This window comes from Heloderma suspectum, chromosome 5 (assembly GCF_057233095.1).
Source record: "Heloderma suspectum isolate Gila_16-S chromosome 5, 16-S_ref, whole genome shotgun sequence".
NCBI classification, from domain to species: domain Eukaryota; kingdom Metazoa; phylum Chordata; class Lepidosauria; order Squamata; family Helodermatidae; genus Heloderma; species Heloderma suspectum.
In genome coordinates, this window is record NC_139462.1 from 59,689,469 (window position 1) to 59,711,594 (window position 22,126).

The 22,126-nt window shown below is 42.1% G+C and overlaps 1 protein-coding gene across 1 annotated transcript in view; it reads right to left on the reverse strand.

Annotated features, from left to right (window-relative positions):
* Window positions 1–914: 914 nt before the first annotated feature.
* Window positions 915–22,126, reverse strand: part of TBC1D9 (TBC1 domain family member 9) — a 69,117-nt gene continuing 47,905 nt past the window's right edge. Inside the window, exons 11-21 of the mRNA XM_084856119.1 lie at window positions 21,093–21,210; window positions 19,583–19,868; window positions 17,903–18,032; window positions 15,467–15,565; window positions 15,298–15,366; window positions 12,621–12,861; window positions 9,377–9,442; window positions 8,216–8,302; window positions 5,059–5,133; window positions 4,845–4,945; window positions 915–3,217 (exon numbers count right to left, since the gene is read on the reverse strand). Of these exons, the coding sequence (XP_084712245.1) occupies window positions 2,513–3,217; window positions 4,845–4,945; window positions 5,059–5,133; window positions 8,216–8,302; window positions 9,377–9,442; window positions 12,621–12,861; window positions 15,298–15,366; window positions 15,467–15,565; window positions 17,903–18,032; window positions 19,583–19,868; window positions 21,093–21,210 (1,977 nt within the window). The 3' untranslated portion in view covers window positions 915–2,512. The remainder of the gene's footprint in view (window positions 3,218–4,844; window positions 4,946–5,058; window positions 5,134–8,215; window positions 8,303–9,376; window positions 9,443–12,620; window positions 12,862–15,297; window positions 15,367–15,466; window positions 15,566–17,902; window positions 18,033–19,582; window positions 19,869–21,092; window positions 21,211–22,126) is intronic.

Consider the following 22,126-nt stretch of genomic DNA (forward strand, 5'->3'; position numbering starts at 1 on the left):
TATATGTTCTTTAGACCAAATAGATTACAAAGATAGGTCTCCCCACTATTTTGTTCTGGATTTGTAGCTGAGAAGCTGCTGCTTCTGTATTTTCCTCCTTACTCTTGTTACCAATAACCATTATGCTGAAGGCTTTTAAGCAGATAATGCATGGCTGTGCTTCAACTGGACTGGAATTCTGACAATGATGTAATTCCAGTTCAGACATTTTGTGCAGCAGTGGGCTTCATGCCTGTAGCGAAGACCTCATTAACCATTACCTAGAATTGTTTTAAGTTGTTAGTACAACCAGTGAAGTTATTCAGTAAAACACTGAAGCCCATTCCTTCTTTTTTTCTGGTGATGATTTTTTTTCTCGTCTTACTTTATCCTTACTGCTTAAAGTTCAGGCACTTCTACATGTGCAACTAAGGGCACAACCCTATTGGGCACATGCCTGGACAACAGAAGACTCTGAAATCAGAGCTTTCCAAGAATCCTATGCTTTGCCGGGCTATTGCTGGCAGGGCTGATAGAGGTGATTTTTGCCTCTCCCCCCTCCAAAACGCCTTTCTTCGCTAGATGGGCCTCTGAGCCCATCTAGCTGGGTTGTGCTGCTGGGGCCTGAGAGGCTTTCACGATGGTTGGGAATCCTTTCACAATGGGTAACCAGCGCTTTCCACGATGGTTGGGAGCGGCTGGGGAGGAGGGTAGCTGCCTGGGGATCTTCTGGGGAAGATTTCAAATTCCATGCTTGAGTCGTAGACCTATGAAAAAATGACATGTGGCCCTGGCTTTTCCTCAGTGCCATGGAGACAATCTGTACATTGTTCATTTTTTCCCCTTTTAAGTTATCTTTGGCAGAGATGGTCCCCCTCCAATGCAAGTTTTGATTTGTTGCATAAAAACTGACAAATTCATGCTAGAAGAGTTATACCATGAAAGACAGTCACACTTGATATTAGTTTAATGTCTTTTTAAAAAAACAAAAAGCCTTGTTCACATTTACCTACTGTGGTTAAAACCACATCAGACAGTTAAGTATCTGAAATAAGAATTAACGCAATAGCTTTGGCTAAAAAAACTGGAAAAGTTGCATGATAATTTACAATATATAAAAAACAAAACAGTGATGGATATATTTTTGAAGGTAGCAAATAAAGTTCAGGCATGTAAGAATAATTTGGGCCTGTGATTAAAAATCATGTTTTTTTTTTAAGATTGGGCACAATCCAGTCCTATGATGGGCACAGTGCCCACATTCAGAGAACTCACAGAGGATCAATAGAGCCATTTCCCCGCCTTCCTGCATAGGCAGTGCAGGGTGTGGAAAGAGGTTTCTATTAAACCTGTGGGAAGCTTCTGTGTATGGGAACTGTACACACTGTGGTACTGGGTCATGCCCATTTAATGGTTCCGAGAAAGAAGCAAGGATTCAAAGTGCAGGTGCTCCATTTGTCATTTAACATACCATTCAGTAAATTACATTATACATTAATCTATAATAAAGTGTCAGTGTTTTCATTCATTAAGACCTCTGAACATTCAGTTACATTTTCTTGCAGATTTTTTTCAGATTACATTCCTGCTAATAAGTGTTTTAAATGAAGATTTATGCAATTCAGCTATGAATTCTTAATCTACAATATGCTAGATTCATGGTAATGCTTAGGTCTAAAATGTAAACAACACAGAATTATCTACAGCTGTATTTTTTAAAAACCCTCTCATTTTAAAAAGGGGTACTATGAAGTGTTTAGGTCAGGACTTGGACAGGTGTCAAGGAAAGTTCCTGGCAGTATCCCTGAAGAATGTATTTTAAAAAGTATTAGAAATCACTAGACTCTTCTTTAAAAAAAATATATATAAAGAGACAGCCTCCAGGGATGCTGCACAGAACTTACTTTTGAATCCTAAACAAGTTGACAGCATCCCTTTCTATTTTTTCCTCAGCCTACCACTCCTTTACAGGCACAAGGGCTCCAGTGCACAAATGGTGCTCCCTGCCTGCAGGGGCTTCCATTTCCACATTCACTTCAATGAGGGAAGCAGCTGTGTGTGAAAAAAGGGCATCCTAATGTAGTGCTGCCTCCTCCCTCAAAGTAAATGGAGAAAATTGCATGCAAAGGAGCTCCATGGGCACACTGCAGCACATACGGTGCTAGTGCCATTTTGGGTTCTTCCAGTTTCTTACCCCAAGATTTCAGGCCTGTATGAAAAACATACAAATATTTTTTCATTAAGTTAAAACAGAACTAATTGTCACCATTTATCCATGAATAGCAAGGCTAATAATACACACACACTACTGACAATGAACCCCCCCCCCAATGTATATTGGCTAGGACAAGCATTCTGGTAATGTTTCCCATACAGAGAAAAAAGTAATAATTCAAGGTAAGGATGGATTTATATCCCAGTATGTTCACATGAGCAAGAACTACCATGTTTTGAAAACATCAGGACCTGTGCCAGGCTGTAATAAATATGTCATAAAAACCTAAAAGATATATTTTTAAAAAATCTAGCCCACTTAGCCTGACATAGCACAGATTTCATAGTCACTCGCAGATATAATGGGTTTACCCATCATCCGCACATTCTTAGCATTCGTAATCCTTGCCATCATACACACTGGCTTGTCAAAGTACCGTACAAGGGCTGGTTCAGTCAAGAGGGAAGCCACAAACTGCTCAAAGGTGATGGCCCAGTCTCTATCAATGCTAGTGCTTCTAGGCAGAGAAGTGGCATTGCTGCTTCGCACCAAAACAGTGTCCTCGCCAATGTCTTCACAGTGCAGCTTGTCATCCTCGTGAGAGCCTGCACTTAGGACGGAGTAGGAAGACATGGAGCTGTCGTCTTTAGTATCATCATCAGAAATAAGCATGGAAGAACCAGCTCCATTATCCCTAGGAGAAGAATCTTCCAGCTTAATGTCCTCCATCTGTGTACCATCACCACAAATATTCTCTTCTTCATCAGCCAGGAAACCATCTTGAAAAGGATCATGTTGGTCAAGGTGATACGGATGGCTCCCCTTCTTTGGAAGTGGTGCATCCTGAATGGTTTTACTGCTACTCTCAGCTTCTTTAATAGGCTGGGCACTAAATAACTTACCAACCTCACCGATCTCCAGAAGCAAACTTGTCACAGCTGCAGTAGCATGGTAAAGATCCTGTTCGTTGGGGTCTTCACTGAACATATTATACATTGTCTTGCATAATTCAATAAACTGTCCCTAGATGTAATAGAAATATGCTTTGTTGCTTAACATTTATTCTACTCATATCCTATTTTCACATGTGCTCCCAGTTGTCCCTCATTTTAGGGTGTGACCAGGTCCACACCTGCATCTCTCCGCCTGTGACACCATATCAGGTGCTCCCAGCCTATCCATTGGGCCTCAAAAGAAATACCTTTGTAATGAAAATGAGAAAGGCACAGTTGCTCTTGTGTGGGAAGATTACTTTTTATATATGCACACATACATATGTGCTTCAACTGAGATTATGTTCCTGTTGTATGCATACTCCTGCACTTGACAAATGTTTTTAAAATAAATCGTACAGGTTTTAAAGCACTTAGCGCTCAACACAGTTCAAACAAATTGTTCTCAGGCAAGTGATGAAGAATTGGGGCCTCCACATTCTCTCAGCCAGCTTGTATACTTCATAAGGTGAGCGCAAGCTCACCCCCCATCCCCGTGAATTTTAACTGAAGGTCTCTCCAGCCTCTCACAGGACTCTTTGTTTTGTCTCACACCCACAAATTGGGGAAAAAAAGTTTTGCATGGCACTAGTTATATGTGAGTTACGTAAGGCGCCATAGTTTAATCACCAAAAAGTGGGTGTATATGGGGGGCGTCTATATGCAAAATTATAAGACGACAATCCAGAGAAATTCTATATATTAAGACCCGGTTTACAGAGTCAAAATAGTCTGCTAGGCTTATATAAGCCACAGTGGGCTGCTGGGCAAGATTTGAGCATTCAACACCTGGCTATGGCTTGTGGTGATGTGTGAACCTGGGCCGTGGGAGTTGTGTGACAGTTATCCCTCGCATAACCCATGGTCTGTTTGGCCATTATTCAAAATGGCAGCCCACACCATGCTGCAGCCTATCATGGCTTATTTATTTTAAGGCTGTTCCATTGTGCAAACTGGTTGTAAGGCTCCATTACATCTGGGCATCTGCATTCAGAATTCAATTTTTCAAAGTATTATGAGTGCAAACAAATGATGCATTTATTTTGTTTTAGGCCTATGACTGAGCTCTAAATGGTTTAACAGTGCAATCCTATACCTATCTACTCAGGAGTAAGTCCGACTGAGTTCAACAGAGCTTGCTCACAGGTAAGTGGGTATAGGATTGAAGCCTAAACAACCTTCACCCAAAAAATAACAACATGGGATTGATTCATCGATCCTTCAGTACAGCTGTGGTGTACATGTGTTGCTGCAAGGATCCACACACTGAACGAACTGTTGGTGTGTATACAGCACTGATCACCAGCTGGAGCAAGTGGGAAAGGGATCCCTTGTTCAGTTTTGATGTAGTACTACTAACAGTGATAATAAAACTAACCGTACCACCACCATCCCGATCCTGTTATGGGATGTACATGCAGACTCAGCAATCCACACCAAGTTCCAGGTGCTGGATATATGGCTTTTGACTCCACATACCACACTTTTGGCACACAGAGGACCCAATCCAGAGGGTGAGCTATGCATGGAAGTCTTGCTTCTGCAAATGGATCATCTTTTGCCACATTAGGATATAAAAGGCTCATTGTGAACTCTTAGTGAATCTGATAGTTTTGCAAAAGTATTCAAACTTTTCTTCATGTGCCAAGAAAGCTTACCTGGTTTAGTTTGGGCAAATGCTTTGCATTCTTTGCTTTGGATTTATTCTCTTGGTTCCACATTCTAAGGTAATTTCTATTTTCTTGAGAGTTCTTCTTACCTACCACAATCAATTGTCCAGAAAACAGAGGAGAATGTTTAAAATCTAACTCCTTTCACAAAGCAGCATTTGCACACATACACCCAGGTTAGCAAAAAAGATGAAGAGCATACCTTTTTCAGTTTTCACACTCACGTTAATAAATCCTTCCTCTGTTCCATGTTTGTTCCTGCTTTCTACACCAACAACTAATAATGTTCAGAAAAAACATAAGTAATGTATTTTGAGAGATCTCTGCATTTATACAAGTAAGTACATTAGTGAGCACAAGCCTGGGAAATCTGATATCAGCCAGGCTTTCTGATATAAACACACTGAGAGCTGCTGAGCAGAGACAACTAACTTGAAGAGCAACACCCTCTTAATTGCTGGCTTCGAAGTTCTGCGGGGGAAAAAAGATTGTGGGAGAAGACTTGTTGGGACCCTTCAGGACGGGAAAGTAAATCAGCTGCAGCTTTCTGACTGCAAGCTAGAAAGAAAAGAGAGAATCCATATCTACTTATCTCTGACCCTGAAGTGTCACTAATCTGGAGTGGTGAACAGGCCTCACACTAGACCTACCGTATCTCAAACTGTAAAAGGTGAAGAAGCACCTAATGCATCCCAGTGCCTATCAGGCCTATTACGGAGTGGTTTTGCATGTATACAAATCAGTCAATATCCCCAGTTTTACCTATTCCCACCTCCTTATAAACCCACCTCTTCTCCATAATCTGTGTCTTGAGCAGGTTGGGAGAGGGTGGCCAGCATTAGCGGGAAGAGTGCCGAGGGGCCCTTTTGGCAGACAATTTGTTTCAGGTTGTGTGGATTAAACTCATACAACATTTTCTTGGTTATTTACGTATAATATAAATATATATCTGCTCAACTTAGGTAAGTGGTAGTCTTAAGATGCTATACTATATCTACTTCCCTTGGAGTAAACCCCAGCGCCAGCCCTACCAGTAGGCAAAGTGAGGCAGCCACCTCCCGTGGCAGATGCTGGGGGAATAGTAGCAGTGACGTATTGGAGGACTGAGCTATGGATGCTATGCAGCCTCCTTTGTACCTCCTTAAGGCAGCCTTCCCCAATCTGGTACCCTCCAGGTGTTTTGGACTACAATTCCCAGTATTCCTGACCATTAGCTACGCTGACTGGGGCTGATGACAGCTGAGGTCCAAAACATCTGTAGGTTAACAGATTAGGGAAGGCTGCCCAAAGCTATCTTGCTGTTCTCAGATGTGGTGGAGGACGCTGCCCCATCACCAGCGTTGAAGAAAGATTTAACTATCACTCTGGTTGACTTCTGTATGTAGTCTGTATGTGTGTGCCATTTTATCCTTTACCTCAGGCAGCAAAGTATCTTGGGCTGACGCTTCATTAAATTCAGTGGGACTTCTGAGTAGACATATATAGAATTCCACTGTTAGTTAAACCTACACTGAGTGACTGTATGGTGCACTGGCCTTGACGTGAAGGTAACTGCAATCTAGATTCCCTAACAACCTGTGTCTGCCTCCCACACAAATAAGCAAATCATAGTCTGATTTGTGACAGCCAAAAGATCTTTAGATATTGGGGTTAAATCTTTACAAACGAAAATTTTGCAAGCTACTTATTAAACCATAGCACTTGCTTAGGGCATTTATGAATTTGTCACTATAGGAATCTGAGATCCCAATGTTAAAAAGAATTCCTTATTCAGTCATCTGGACATTAAGAGGGAAAACACTAACTGTTTTATTTGGGGCACAAGAAAGTCTTTAGAAAATGTCCTTTATAACTGGTGCTTTTGTTATTGTGAAGAAACAGAACTGTTCTCCATTCTTTGCCATTTAGTTTGGATTTAGGATATTACAGGGTTAAATCTGTGTGTGTGCTACTTAAGTTTCAGTCAAAAGATTGATATTTTAGCGGTAAACCGTTTAGTTAGAATATAGAGGTCAGGAAATTGTGGTCAGAGGAGCAGGTTATTGTAAAGCTCAACAGAAGGTCAGAGGAAGAGAGAGAAAAATGGTTTCAACTCAGCAAACAAAAATGTTTGCAGAAATGAACAACTGGCCTCCATATTGGTTGGGGTTGGGTAGACAAAAAAATAACCTTAGAAGATAAAACCAAAGACAAGAGAGCCAGAGGGGCAGAGAGAAGAAGAATGAGAGAAAAGGAATGAAAGAAGGTCAGAGTCTTACAGGAAGAAAATGAGAGTTGCTGGAACTGGAAACTGCTTGAGAGAGTGGGACCAACAACAGTAAGATATTGCTTGAATAAAGGATCTGGACAAAATAGGGATATAATTTAGTTTGGTTAGCTGGGTGCATTTATCCCTGATTTTTTAAATTACTCTATTGCTCATATGTTTTTTGGTGTATGTGTGGGTGAGTGTGTATCCACTCAGATTTTAAAATGTTTTCCTATTGACATTTTTACTCAGTAAAATTTGAAACTCTGTGGACTCTTTTTTTGGGGGTGGGGTTACCCACCCTAAGTCTGACAGCTAACCTCCACACTATCTAAAATAGATACCCAAAATAAATGTTTGCATATTTTTTCTTTCTCCTCGTTTTTATGTTATATTGTAATAAAGTGCATATTTGTGTGCATGTGTGTGTACACATATAAATACATTTTTAGATATGATATTACTTAAAATATACAAATAATTTGTTCCTGTTTTTATCCTTTTCTTAAACTTCTCTTCCCCCCCTTTTTAAAATTATTATCATCATCATCATTATGGGATTATTATTATTACTATTCCTTGTTGGCTAAACCTTTAATATTTATTAATACGTGTTAACTGAATGGTAATTTATGGCCAATGGAAAAGGATTGTTTGCTTCTATTTCTGTGCTATAAGACTGTTTGGATATTTTGTTTGTTCTTATTGAGGTTTAATATAATTGTTTTTTCTTTTTTTCTCTTCCTTCTTTTGCTATCCTCCCTTTTTTCTTTTTCTTAGAATACTATAATGTTGGAAACTGAAAATTCTGATTATATTGTTAGTAGTGTTTATTTCATTTATAAAAATAAAATAAAAATAGATTCAAAAAAATAAAATAAAATAGATAACCAAGACATACAGGAGGTTTGAGGCTGGTTTGGTGGAGGCAGCCAGAGAAATAAACATTTCTACCTGGTGGCAGTGGAAAAGGCCACTGAAAGGGGCAAGCAAAAAAGAATGTGAGCACACTATTTTTTCTATTTTCCCTTCCACCCCCAGAACAGGACATTGCCAGTCCATGAAAGTTGTGAAAGAGGAAAGATAATAAATCTGAGGTAAAGTCTTATACCATGTGTACACTCTGGTGTGATGTCTTCAAAGAAGTACTGAGTTGCTTCAAAAGCAGAATCCGGCTCTTCTTGATCAGAGGATGGATCTATGCAAAGAAATGTCATGAAGCATCAAGTACAGATCAGTAGACAGATCAGTCAAACCACTTGTACATATTAGAAATACATCCCCAGATATAGACACATTACAGAATTTATAAAAACAACACCATTTGTTTCAGGACAAGAATAAATTATTAATGAATAGGTTTACAACACCGCATTTCCTACTTATGAAATGTTTCTTTAAGTGTCTGATATAGGAGTATTGGGTCTATGCTGCTTGAAGTCCTATGATGTGCTGATTACATAGACAAAGGCTGAATTATGGTCCCTGTTGACACAGAAGGCTTTTAAAAGTTCACTGGTGGATATCACAAGGCAAACACTTACAGTTGGATCCGAATTACCACCTGTAGGAAGGGGTGGGCAGAAGGTGACTTCTGACCCATCTCTCCCAGCCAGTTCTTAAGAGTTCCCCGAAAATGCTTCCTTGCGGGTCAGCAGATCCAACTAATTTGCTGTGATCTTCCCCTCCCACGGGAGTGCACCACAGACCTATCCACTAAGCAGGGTCCCCTCACTCTCATGGGAGCATTTTGGGAGGCTGGAGGGAGAGAAGAGGGCAGGAAAGTCAGCTCCTACTGTCTTCTGCGGGAAATAATCTGGATCCAACCCATAATTCCTGCCTGCAAAATTGTCCAATCATTTAATCAAACATTTCAATAATAATAATAATAATAATAATAAGCAAATTATTGAGTGCCTACAGTAACTACATTCTGCTATAAAGATGTTTTCATCTATGTGCTTATTCTATCTAGCACTGCGGTGCACATCTCTTTGATTTAACACCCCCCCCCCCGAAATGTAATTATGGCTATGCCCTGTTGCACAGCAACTCCAGCCAATCATTCTGCTGGAGTAGGAAGCCCACTGCTGATTGGTGGAACAGGGTACAGGACATGCCTCACTAAGGCTGCAACCCTAAACACACTTACTAAGGAGTAAGCCCATTGAACCCAGTAGATGTTACTTCTGAGTAAACAAGTTTAGGATTACACATACAAGAGGCTTTAGCAGAACGTTAAAATGTCTTGAATGGCCCTATGCTTACTCACCAGGCAAAACATGCATTTTGTACAGCAGCTTCAGTTTTTCAGTAAGATCTCCATGGCATGCAGCACCTAGAAGAATTATGTTCACTGTATCAGAGTTAGGAAATATATTTAACTCTCTACAACACATACAATCTTCCAAACATCTGGAAATAAGTCTTCAGCTATCTTAAATAGAATATTATCCCTAATTTACATTTAAACTTCATAAACATCATATGTACATTCCATAAACATCAAACTCCATTTTCATACCATATATACAAAAAATAGGTGATAATGTAGTAATCTAGGGTACTTGGTCTCACAAATATAATTTGGACTCCAAAATATAATCCAAAATAATAAATGCACATATTCCAAATTAACTCTCTAGAGAGCTTAAACAATTAAATATTGTTTAACTATAGTCTTATTTCTGGGGATTAAAACAAACTATTCTGGTCTATGTGGAAATTCAATATTCGTCACACGTGCATTTCTTATATAGGGAAAGTGAATAGGGAAAGGTGCCCCACCTCCGCCCTGACCTCCAATAATACTAGAACCCGAGGTCATCCCATGAAGTTGAATGGTGAGAGATTCAGGACAGATAAAAGGAAGCACTTCACACAGTGCATAAACTATGGAATTTGCTACATGATGCTGTAATGGCCACCGATTTGGATGGTTTTCAAAGGGAATTCGTGAAATTCATGGAGAATAAGGCTATCAATGGCTACTAGCCATGATGGCTATATGCTACCTCCAGTACTGGAGGCAGTATGTCTTTGTATACCAGTTGATGGAGAACATGGGCAGGAGGGTGCTTATAACTGCACTCATGTCCCACTTGTGGGCTTCCCACAGGCAGCTGGTTGTCTTAAGTGAACAAAATGCTGGACTAGAGGTAGGCCTTTGCCCCAGTTCAGCATGGTCTTCTTATGTTCTTATACTTGCATATTTGCAATCTATTATTTGCATTAAGGACATATTCTAAAGGGCTCAGGGACCATGAACTAGGTTATGAATACCCAAAGCTGGACCTCTGTGCCACAGAAGTCACAGTTCAGATAAACCTGTTGGTATGAATGGAACGCTTATGTTCTAGTTTTCAACTAACACAGGAAAGAAAACAATCTGAACCGAAGACCACAATGAGCAGGTGGGGCCTGTGTGGTGAGGGTATGGAGAGGAGCGAGCAGGCTGCTTGATCCCTCTACGCAAGGCATGGAAGGACTCTCTCTCTCTCTGCTGGCCAGGCGTCTTGCAGCACACCCAGCTGAGGGCTAGTAGGGAGGATTACTGTTGCCTTATACCAAGTTAGGCCATAGATTCATCTAGCTCAGTAGAGTATACACCAGCCTTTCCCAAACTGCTGCCCTCCAGATGTTTTGGATCCCAACTCCCATTAGCCATAGACAGCATGGCCAATGGTCATGAGTGCTGAGAGTTACAGTTCAAAACATCTAGAGGGCAACAAGTTGGGGAAGGCTGCTCTACACTAACCGGCAATGGCTCCTCAGGGTTTCTGAAAGAATTCTTTCCCAGCCCTAGCTGTTGTTGGAGATTGAATTTGGGAGCTTTTGCATGGGAAGCGTGTTATGCTCCACCACTGAGCTGGCCTGGAGGGAAGAGCTCAACAGAATCTCTATGGGATTCTGTCCCTGCATGCAGAGGTGTACATGCAAAAGGGGATGAATTGTGCTCAGTGTCTTTGAAAACTGAACTAGCTCTAGGTTGACCTTTCTACTGACCAACAGGACCTCCATCTTGTCTGGATTGAGACTCAGTTTATTCACCCACATCCAGTCCCTCACTGCACCCAGATAATGGTTCAGGACTTCCACAGCCTCCTTGGCATTGATAAAGCAAGCAAGCAAGCAAGCAAGCAAGCAAGCAAGCAAGAAAGAGGGGGGGGGGTACGTTTGGAAACTTCCACTGGTCCCGAATGGTTCGGCCAGATTATTGACTGGAGCTGGTTATAGGGAGCATGTGACTTCCTTATTGCAACAGCTTCACTGGCTACTGGTCCATTTCTGGGCACAATTCTGATTGCTAGTTATGACCTATAAAGCCCTACGCAACTTGGGACCAGGCTGTTTGAGAGACCCCATTCTCCCATATGAGCCTGTCCATGTTTTAAGATCCTTGGGATCTTCTTTCTGTCCTGCTACTATCAGAGGCGTATTTGGTGGGAATACGAGACGGCTTTTTTTTGGTGGCTGCTCCCAGGCTCTGGAACTCCGTGCCAAGAGAGGCCAAGGTAGCTGTATCTCGGTTGTCCCTTCACCAGTAGGCAATTATGTTTTTATTCAGACAGGCTTTTGGCATGTGAGCTGATGTGCTGCTGAAGTCTAGCGCGGGGTGTTATTCATTTCTTATTGATGTGTTTTTATTGGGATGTCTTTTTAATTGATAAGTGTTAATGTTTTAATTATAATGTTTGATTTTATCTGTACTCTGTTGTTCGCCACCTTGAATATTATTTTTTGTGAAACAGCGGGATATAAATTTAATCAACAAACAAACATGGTTATATTTTCATTGCCCCCAAATGCATCAACATCAAATTCCTTTTTCTGGGTGTCTCTAATGTCATTAGCTTCTCACACAGCAATGTAGTGTATACTTATTGTGCAAAACTTTGACCATATGAGAATATAATAAACTGGGCTTTTGTTAGAAACTCTCCCCCAAAACATGCCAGGAGCAATCTTTACTAACACACAATGTGCCCTTTGAAATGGTTAACAAGAAGAGATTGAAGGCACTACTGTTTTAAGCCCAACTCAAATGTTGCTTAGCTTTTGGAATGATTTTTTTAACCATCTTCAAGTGTTCTGTTCCTTAGCGTCAATCAGTAAATTTACCCTTGATACAGAACAATGCATATAACAATGACATATTTAGATTATATATTATGGAGTTATGCAACAGATATACATTTTACTTTAATAGCAGAATGAAAACCCAAAAGACAAATATCAACCAAATATCAACAAGGTATTTTATCTTCTAGTAGTGTCAAAAAGATATAATTGAGTTTGAGGAACAGAACATTAACCGCCCATATAACTTATTGTTGAATGTGACTCTCACAGATATAGTCATATCACAGTTATTAGAACATATATGTATACAGCCTTTAAAAAATTAAGTAGTATTATCTAAGACTGTATGCCAAACACCAATGATTTCACAGTTAATGGAGACAGGAGAGACAGACAGCCTTAGAAAAGCAGCTCAGGGCATGCATTCTCCTTACTTAGCCCAGAAACAAATTCCCGGAAGTTGATCAAGGAATCTCCATTTTCATCCAGCAATCTGAACAAGCGTGCAGCCAAAACATCAGAGTGGGTCCCACAGGCCCAAGGAAAGAGGAGAGCAAACATCCCCTTGAACTGCTCAAAGTCAATGCGGTACTGTTCTAAATAAGGCAGGCTTGGGTCGTGGCGGTCAGTGGCATTGCTGGTGCCTCCCCAGTAGCAGCTAGTGAGATGCTCTGCCTGAAGAAAAGCAAGGCACAGGGCATTGTCATCATTATTACAATCTTTGTAACTATTTCCGTGGCAGCACCTGCCATCACAATTTATGTTGCTTTTAAACAAAGTTGAATTTTGAAAAATACACTTCACCTTCACTAGTGTTGGCATTGCTATAGACCAAGGTCAGGCAACCCAGTGCCCTCCAGATGTTTTGGAGTACAAATCCCACAATTCCTGACCATTGGCTATATTGGCTGGATCTGATGGGAGCTGTAATCCAAAATATCTGGAGGGCACCAGATTGCTTACACCTGCTATATGTTCAAGTACTATTACTACTAAGAGTGTGAGAATTCATTCAGTGCCACCAATGCACTAAAGCGCAAGTGGGCAACTTGGTGCCATCCAGATGTTGTTGGATTGCAACTCCCATCAGCCCTAGCCAGCATAGTCAACGGTGAAGGCTGATGGGAACTGCAGTCCAACAACATCTGGATGGCCACCCATTGCCCACCCCTCACTAAAGTCCTCACTGAACATAAAAGTAACACAGTCTTACACAGGAAGGTTACAGTCTACAATTTTAAGTCACAGAGTCCTTTCTGCGATAAGCCCTGTGGGTGCGACATCTTTGGTCTGGCCAGATTACAAACGCAAAGAGCCCAGGACCATGGGTGCTGTGCAACTATGTGCTATACTCTTTCCCCTAACTGAGGTAGTGATCAGAGGGAGGATGACTAATCACGGAGACAGGAGTGCCCAGGTTGCCTCACTCAAGTCCTGCATCTGTGTAAAAGCATTTAATGTCTTCATTTACTACATTTTTAACCTGCTTTTCTTCCACCGAACTCAAGGTTCAATACCTTATACAGCCAGAACATATCGAGATATACCTCTGCTTCCGTTACACTACTGTGGTATGGACTTTGCTACAGTAATTGACTTAAAAGAAGGATGAATCTCCAATTCAGTGTCATGGACCTAAACAATTTTGGTTGCCACTAAGGGTTTTTTGTTTTTTCACAACCAGTGTACAGTTATGACCATTTTACAGAAAAGTGTTAGTGGGAAAATATTATTTTATACATTATGGTCACTGAAGAAGTTGCTACATGTCAGTTAGTTTTGTTTCCCACCATCAAGTACTACACTCACTTTAGTGTCATGTTAAAATATCATATTTGCATATTTAGCAAGAAAGGAAAAGTGGTTACTTCTGCTTTATAGGTTAACTGTTTTCTCTGCATGAACTTTCTAAAAGCTGGGGGGGGAAATCATAGTTCTTGAGGCAGCATACACCACAGTTTGGGAGCAACACAGGAGAAAGCCCTTTCATGCGTCCCTGACAAATGGGCCTCTGTGGGTAATGGTGCCTCCTGCAGATATTAGTAACTGGGCAGGTTCATAACAAGACGGGTGGCCCCTTTGATAGCCATATCCTATGCCGTTTAGGGCTTTACATGTTAAAATCAACACCTTGAATTCAGCCCAGAAAGCAACTGGCAACCAGTGCAAGTCTTTCAAGACAGGTCTAATATCGTCCTGATACCATGCACCGGTTAGCAACTTAGCTGCTGCATTTGGCACCAATTGTAGCTTCCAAATGCTCTTCAAGGGTAGCCCCACACAAAGTGCATTGCAATAGTCTAAACCAAGGCATGAATAACCGTTGCCAAGTCAGACCGGCTCAGGAAGGCTTGCGGCTGGCACACCAAGTATAATTGTGCAAATACACCCCTTGCTACCACTGCAACCCTTCCAGAACAGGTTGAATTCCAATCCCCCAGTCAGTCTTTCTACTGACTAACAATACCCCTGTCTTATCTAGGTTTAACCTCGGCTTGTTCAGCCTCATCTAGTACTATCAACCCAGACAAGGTTCAAGGGGTTTGACTGCTTCCTTGGTGTTAGGTGACAAAGTGCAATAGAGCTGGGCATCATCAGCATATTGGTGACACCTTACTCTAAAGCTCTGAATGACCTGTCCCAGCAGTTTCATGTAAATGTTAAACAACATGGGGAACAAGACAGAACCCTGTAGCTGTGGAGTTGAACAGTAATCCCCCAACACCATCTTCTAGACATGACCTGACAGAAAGGACCAAAACCAATGCAAAACAGCAAGCCAAAAAGTCCCAGCTCCACCAGGCGGTCTAGAAGTTCCATGGTTGATGGTACTGAAAGCCACTGAATGGTCCAGGAGAAGTAATAGGACTGTGCTCCCCACATTCAGTTCCCAGCCCAAAGCCATCTCACATATCACATCCAAAAGCCTGATTGAAATGGGTCCAGATAATCAGCATCATCCAGTTTATAATTGTATCCACTTCTACAAACTATTTTGACAAACTAAAATTCAGGTGAAATTGGTGGGAGCAAAAACACTGTAGGTCACAGATGTCAGCTGACCTAATACTGCTAAATAATTAATGAACTAGACAGGTATGTCAAATTTACCTTGAAAAGAGCATAGAGTTCCTCTAGCTCATCTATTGTAAAAGAGGTTTCAGTCACTATGGTCCGTACCTTTCAAAACGTAAAAGCAGAAAGAGTTTAGGTACATGGAAATGATTTGAGTTTCCAAACTCAAGAAACAGTTGATCAGTAAAGCACTCCAAGAACCTACCACATTGCGTTTGGTAGTGTCTTCAAGCGTCTGGATCACCTTCAACCTCTGTTTGAATCTCATTTGTTCAATCAAATCTGCTCGTATGCTTCCAAATTTCTAAAGGGAAAAATGATTGTACGATTTTGCTGTAGAACGTGCAATATTATGTTCATTAAGCAAATTTTTATTTTAACTTTAGACTCTGCATCTAGCTGTCTGGATACAGCATCTAAAATAAAGGCGTATTATATACCATCTTCCTCTTTGTATAGCAGACAAAATACATTTGCCCTGATAAACCCAGCGTTAGAGGGAAATTGTGTAAAAAAAAAAATAGCAAGTTTGGGGTGCAATACTGAGAATATTAGAACCATTTAAATTGATGGAACCTAAAAGTTTAATTGTGGTCTTAAGTCTCAATCCTAAATACACTAAGACCTGGTTCACCTGCATACTAAGCTGTGGTGGGTTGGCACCATGGGTGGTTGCATCATGGGTGGTAGTGTGACATCCAAACCCAGTGTGGCTTTTCTGTTGTGGGTTGTTTTTTTTTACAGACAAACCACTCTGAGAACCCACAGTTTGTGGTAGGGTTGTTCAGAGTGGCTTGTTCTGAGGGTGGCTTGTCGTGATGTTCAAACTTGGCAAAGTCACTTCAGCGTGGGTTGTTTGAAACTTCAAGAGAGCTTCCTAGCAAGAGCAGTGAAAAACCGTGCCTACCAATCCTCACAATCTGGGCTACTGCTGCTGCCATCCACCCTCCTCCTTTGCAGTCAGTGTCCACCCCTTTACTGGTACCGCATTGACACTTGCCGATGTCCCTACTGTGCTGGCAGCCCTTAAAAAAACTGATCCTTAAAAATTGCACAAATGTTTTCAGGTTTTTAAAATTTAATTTTTTCTTTGGGCCTGCACACGTGAGCAGGTGTGCACATTTGCAGGATCACAGCAAGGCATATTTTCCTATTTTATTCGCATGCTTCTTTGATTATTAAATTGGCAAAGCAAAAATAAGCAGTAATTACACCCACAGCAAAAGCTCCTGTCTTGTTCAGCCGCCCCTTTCAGAGTTCGCTGTCAAGTGAAGTGCCGAAGAGGAGGAGGAATTTTACTGATGGCATTTCAACATGTTATGAGAGGGGGAATTTGACAAGTGATATTTCTAGACGTGCAGAGGGCATATTGATGTGCTTGGGTACAGTACTAGCTGCTGTCATACTAATGCAACTCAAGAATGTAAACTGCGCTCATGTGAATATGTGCACTTGTGAAAACCAAAGGGGGGAGAACCTGACCCCATTTGTGCAAATTTGAAGGACCAAAAAAAAGGATTGCCAATGTTAAAATTGCTCAGAAAAGGGGTAGCGATTGGAGGAGGCTGAGAAGTTTCCCTCCGTAGGGAATACAAGGATCTGAGATTTTGTCATTTGTAACTTGTAGATTTCACAGCCATGGGGGCTAGGGGGAGCTCTCAGCCATTGGGAATACGAGGATCCTAGAGGGGTTGTGCCGCAAAGGCAACTAGGGTACATGCTAGGATAGGGCAAGACGACTGAGCCATGTTACTCCCGACTGTCTGTCGGGAGTAACATGGCTTGTTCAGAGAACAGCCGACCCACAGTGGCTTATTCTCAGGGTGGCTTAGTGTGAAGTGCAAATTCACCCTTAGGCTACAATCGTGTGGCCCCTGGAAGGGCACCTCACAGGCCATAGGACAGTGGGCCTCCCTTTCTACCTCCAGAGAGTGAGGTCTGTGAGCAGGGAAGGTCTGCTCTTGCAAGCCTCCCCACTGCAGGCACAGAAACCACTGCCACTCTAATGCCTGTAACAGCAAGAAGAGGGTATTCCAGGGGTGTGCCAGATGAGGATTCGGGGAGGCTTTGGATCTGTTGGATCCAAAGTCCTGCCATTCTCCCAAAGGCCCCTGGAATGTTGTGGGAGGGGGAGGAGTATACTAGCCCTGGAAGCGGAGTATTATGTTTCCCTCCCGCTGTATCCAAGAAATGAGAAAATTGCTACTCCCTCACCTTCTGCCCTGGCCAGTGCAAGCCTGACAGAGTGGTGGATGCACCAGAAATCTCCACCACCCAAGACAGTCGGGTTGCTCTGCCAGTAAGCCTCAGTGAACACAGTGCATTTGTTTTCAAGCAAACATACATGGGATTGTGCTGTATGTATTATTATGTTCAATGGGAACATAATGTAAATTCTTGCTTACATATTGGTATGTAAGAGGAGGGGTTTGTGGGTAAGCCTAACAGTGCAACTGTATACAAGTCTACTCAGAACTAAGTCCCCCTGAGTACAATGGGGTTTACTTCCAGGTATGTGGGTTTAGGATTTCCACTTCAGACTTATTCTTGTCCCTGTTGCATAGAGCCAAACAAGACATTTGTTACTGCTTTCCCCCACATGTTTCAGTTCTTAGAGTTACTGATATCTTTGTCAAATTACCTCATAGGAAGTTCTGATGAGCCTGAAGATATCCACCTCAGGATAAGGCCCTATATCATCACTGAGTAGTGAGTGAAGGTGAGGAATCGGTGGCAAAGTGCTATCCTTATTGGTCACACTGTCCAAATACCTACAGACGGCAAGAGAAAACAACTGGCACACCTTCGGTCACAACTCAGCCAGTAAACTTAATCCAGGTGTAAAAGTACTGTCCTTTTTATTTCTCCCTCAAAGTTTATTAAACACACACGCACACACCAAGCAAGTTGAGAGTTCATAACAACAGTGCTTAGTACTTAGAAGCACTTCTCCTAAAGAGCTCAAAGCGCTTCATACAAGCTAACTCAGTTATTCTTGCAACAGTCCTGTAAAGAAAGCTATTGCTATATATTGTGGTTGAGGCTGAAACACAGTGGGTTGCCTATGGCTATTCACTGGAAAGGAGAAGTTAGCTAGAGGAGAAAAAAAATGTGGGCAGAGCTTGTGGATGTGTCATTTCTGGACAACTGCGCAGTGTGTGATGTGTCATCTTTGACAAATGCACAGACGTCACACAAAAGGAAGTTAGTCACAAAAATATAATGCATGCACAGTGGAGGCTAGTGCTCCTTCGCACCTTGGATAGCTCCTTTAGAGTTCTGACTGACACCCAGAGCAGATTCATCACCCCAGAGCCACCAGCCTCAAGTGGGCTTGCAGGTATTCAAGAAGTTATGCAGTCCAACTCCTTACAGAATCTACAACACCCAGCATGCTGATCATCCGATAGTCACACACCACTTTCCTGTGTTCCCAACCATGTGGGATTAAACCCTTTCCCTGAATAAGGCACAACCTGCATCTAAATTCTGAATAAGATACAGGTAGTACAGTCTACAACAGGTGTGGGGAACTTGCACCCCTCAGCCTAATTTCATGCGGCCCCCAGTCTAAAGCATTCTGTGTCCAATAAGTCCAGGCCTCTGGCAAAAGCAATCTGGCACTTTCCTAGTAGCCCACTTGGGCAGGAAGGAAGAGGCAAAGAGAGAAAAGTCGGTCACAGAAAGAGAGAGAGAAAGTAGGTGGCAGAAAGAAAAAGAGCAAAGGGGTGACCCATCCACATTTGGCTCTGGCCCTGCCCACTGCTAACACGTGGCCCCTGACAGATTACCCACGAAGGAACGTGGCCCTGGACAGAAAAAAGGTTGCCCATCCCTGGTCTACAAGAAGAGATGGAGTTATAGGTGGGTTGCATTGCACATGTTTTGCAATCACCCCAGGGTGATTTCTAGACAAAAGCCCACAGTAAGCGAGCACGGAAAGGCTTCTCTTTGAGCGCCACTGCCAGTCAAGGTTGACAATACTCTGCTACTGGAATCACTCGCTTCAATCGGTATAAGACAGCTTCTTATAATGGAATCAGATGACAGTGCCAGAGGCAGCATTGTCAGGGGGTGGGGGAACAGACTCAAGGAAAGCTGCTCCAGTGCTAGCAGGAGGCCAATTAGTAAGACAGAACAAGAGCATCCTTCATTTAATGGCTATGCTTTTCCTTTATTATATGGAAAGCCTTTTGGCATGGAAGATTACTTATTTAAAAGGGGGATAAAGCAATCTGATGCGACTTGCATTAAAGCAAGCAGGATGTTTACAATTACAAGATACTTCTACCATATCAAAGCAAGGAGAGGCACAGCTTACCTTCCGAGCACTGTCATAGCTTCGCCATCATCTTTACAATTCAGCAACTTGTCCACATTTGCGTCGAGCACAGCCAGCGCCAACTGGAATATCACCTTTATGCCTTCATAGAAGAAACAGTCCACAACCACCACAGCACTCTCAAAGGGCATGACACTGAGGAAAAGTGTGAGGAACCAGGACAGAGAGATTGTGGAGATGACCCCCAAGTCCTGCATACAGTCATAGAGTTGGGGAACATAATCTCGAGCCAACTCTTCAAACACACCTTGATCCACCAGAGCACCTATAAGACACAATTGATATGTGAAATTTGAGTCCGTGGAATGGATATTTATGCCCATCTAGCAAAACAGAGTGGAATCATTTCCCAATTTGTTTACAGTGAACTACAGTATCGAAAGGACAGGTTCTTTCATTCATTAATCTGCAATATGCAAACACAACAATCTGTTGTAAAAAATCTGCTTCACATAACTGAAAATCAACATTAAGGTGATCAAAATCTTTACCCCACTTACTTTAGGTCCTATTGCCCTAGTTTGGATAATCAGACTATCATCGTAACCCAGCATCTTTCTTGATTTCTGCAGTCCACCAAAAATTATTTATCCATTTTACAGACTGGAAACAAAATACAGAACGGCTTTGTCTGGATATGATATGAAGCAAGAAATACCAGCTTCGGGTGGTTCGCCAGCTACGGTCTCTCCTGGACAGGGATAGCTTGGCCACAGTAGTACAGGCATTAGTAACCTTAAGACTGGATTACTTCAATGTACTCTATGTGGGGCTGCCCTTGAGGCTGGTCCGGAAGCTGGAGCTAGTGCAGAATGCAGCAGCTCGGCTGTTGTCAGGACTTGCCCCTTTTCAGCACTCAGCTCCTTTGCTGAGGGAACCGCATTGGCTGCCTATTCACTACCGGGCCAGGTTAAGGTATTAGTACTAGTGTGCAAAGCCCTAAAGAACTTGGGACCAGGATACCTGAGAGAGCGCCTTTTTCTTTACCAACCTGCCCGGTCACTGAGGTCGTCGGAGGGCTTGTTCCTGGTGGTTCCACACGAAGCTAAGGCCTGGCTGAAGTCCACCAGGAAAAGAGCATTCAGCACGGTGGCCCCCTTCCTGTGGAATTCCCTGCCTTTGCAAGTCAGGCAGGCGCCAACATTGTGTTGTTTTCGGCACCTCCTGAAGACATTATTTTGAGAGGCCTTCCCTGAGTGACCAGTGATGGTTTATTAAGTTCAGAATCTGTTCTTTTAAAATGTGTTAACTGTTTTAATTATGGGGTTTTATACTTTTATCTTGTTGTGGAGCAGTATATAAATATTGTAATAAATAAATAAATAAATAACCCGGTTTTTCAAAATACAAGCTCCAACCATTCCACTGTCACTCAGCATCAATGAACCCAAGCATCCTCACTGCAGATCAAACTTCACATTCTGTTCGTTTAAAAACTAGGTCTGAAATTTCCAAGGATTAGGCTCTTTAAAAATTTCCTTTAACATACCAACAACTCTTGTGTTGTAGTAATCTGGCAGCATGCGCTCACACAAAGCCACAAGCAGCCAAAATGCTTCCTCTTCTTTTGCATACAAAAGCAGTACTGATGTAACAATATTCATGGCCTAGAAAAAGTTTAAAAAGGACATATACTAAATTTTTAACAATCTAGGTAACAAGACTTAATCAAGCAGCAGCCCTAGTTTTTGCCCTGGTTTTGGGAAGTAGCAGCGGCTCTAGGCTGAAAAGTTTTTCTATAAGAGGTACAGCCATGCAGTTTGGCCATCTCTATTAAGTTATCATAGACCCCCAACTCTTTCTTCCCAGGAAATGTGCTGAAGCAATAGCCATGCTTTTCAAAGACTGAATGATGTGCCCGAAGAGGGGGGCAGGGCAAACTATGGTGTTACCATATATTAGCAGTTTTAAAGCATCCAGCTATTCCAGAATAACTCCCCCCTAAAAGAGAATTCAGGTGGCAAGTACCAATGGCCACATTTTCAAAATAGGCCACTGAGAAAGAAGATGAAGGTATTAACATGCTTGGGGAAACCCTGGGGTTTGCAAAATTACAAAATATATTGAAAACCTAAGGAGGCACCTCCCCCAAACAGACCAATGAGGGAGGAACACATTCAGTAGTCACAGAATGTTAAGTGTCAGCTGGAAAAGAAAAGCAGAAAAGGTGGGTAGAGGACAATAGACTGGGAAGTCCTGCTTGGACAGAACGGCTGGCTTGAACTTTGAACAGCAGCAGTCCTGTTAGGAGTTGTAGGACTTCTGTTTCTGTCTAAACATGCATTGTATTGTGCCCTTAATATATGAATCAGGCCTCAGGGGGGAAAAAAGAGCCAACCCATGAAAGAACTGTGCCTGCTACCATTATATCCACAGCTTCAGGAAAGCTATTTTAACTTAGCTGATGACTCAGCAACTTTTGTCATCCTTGCAAACGACCACCAGACTTTCAGATTAAGTGGCTGCCATTATGCTCAGAGGAATGAGCAATGCAGACTCCAATCCTTATTCTCTGAAGTCTTT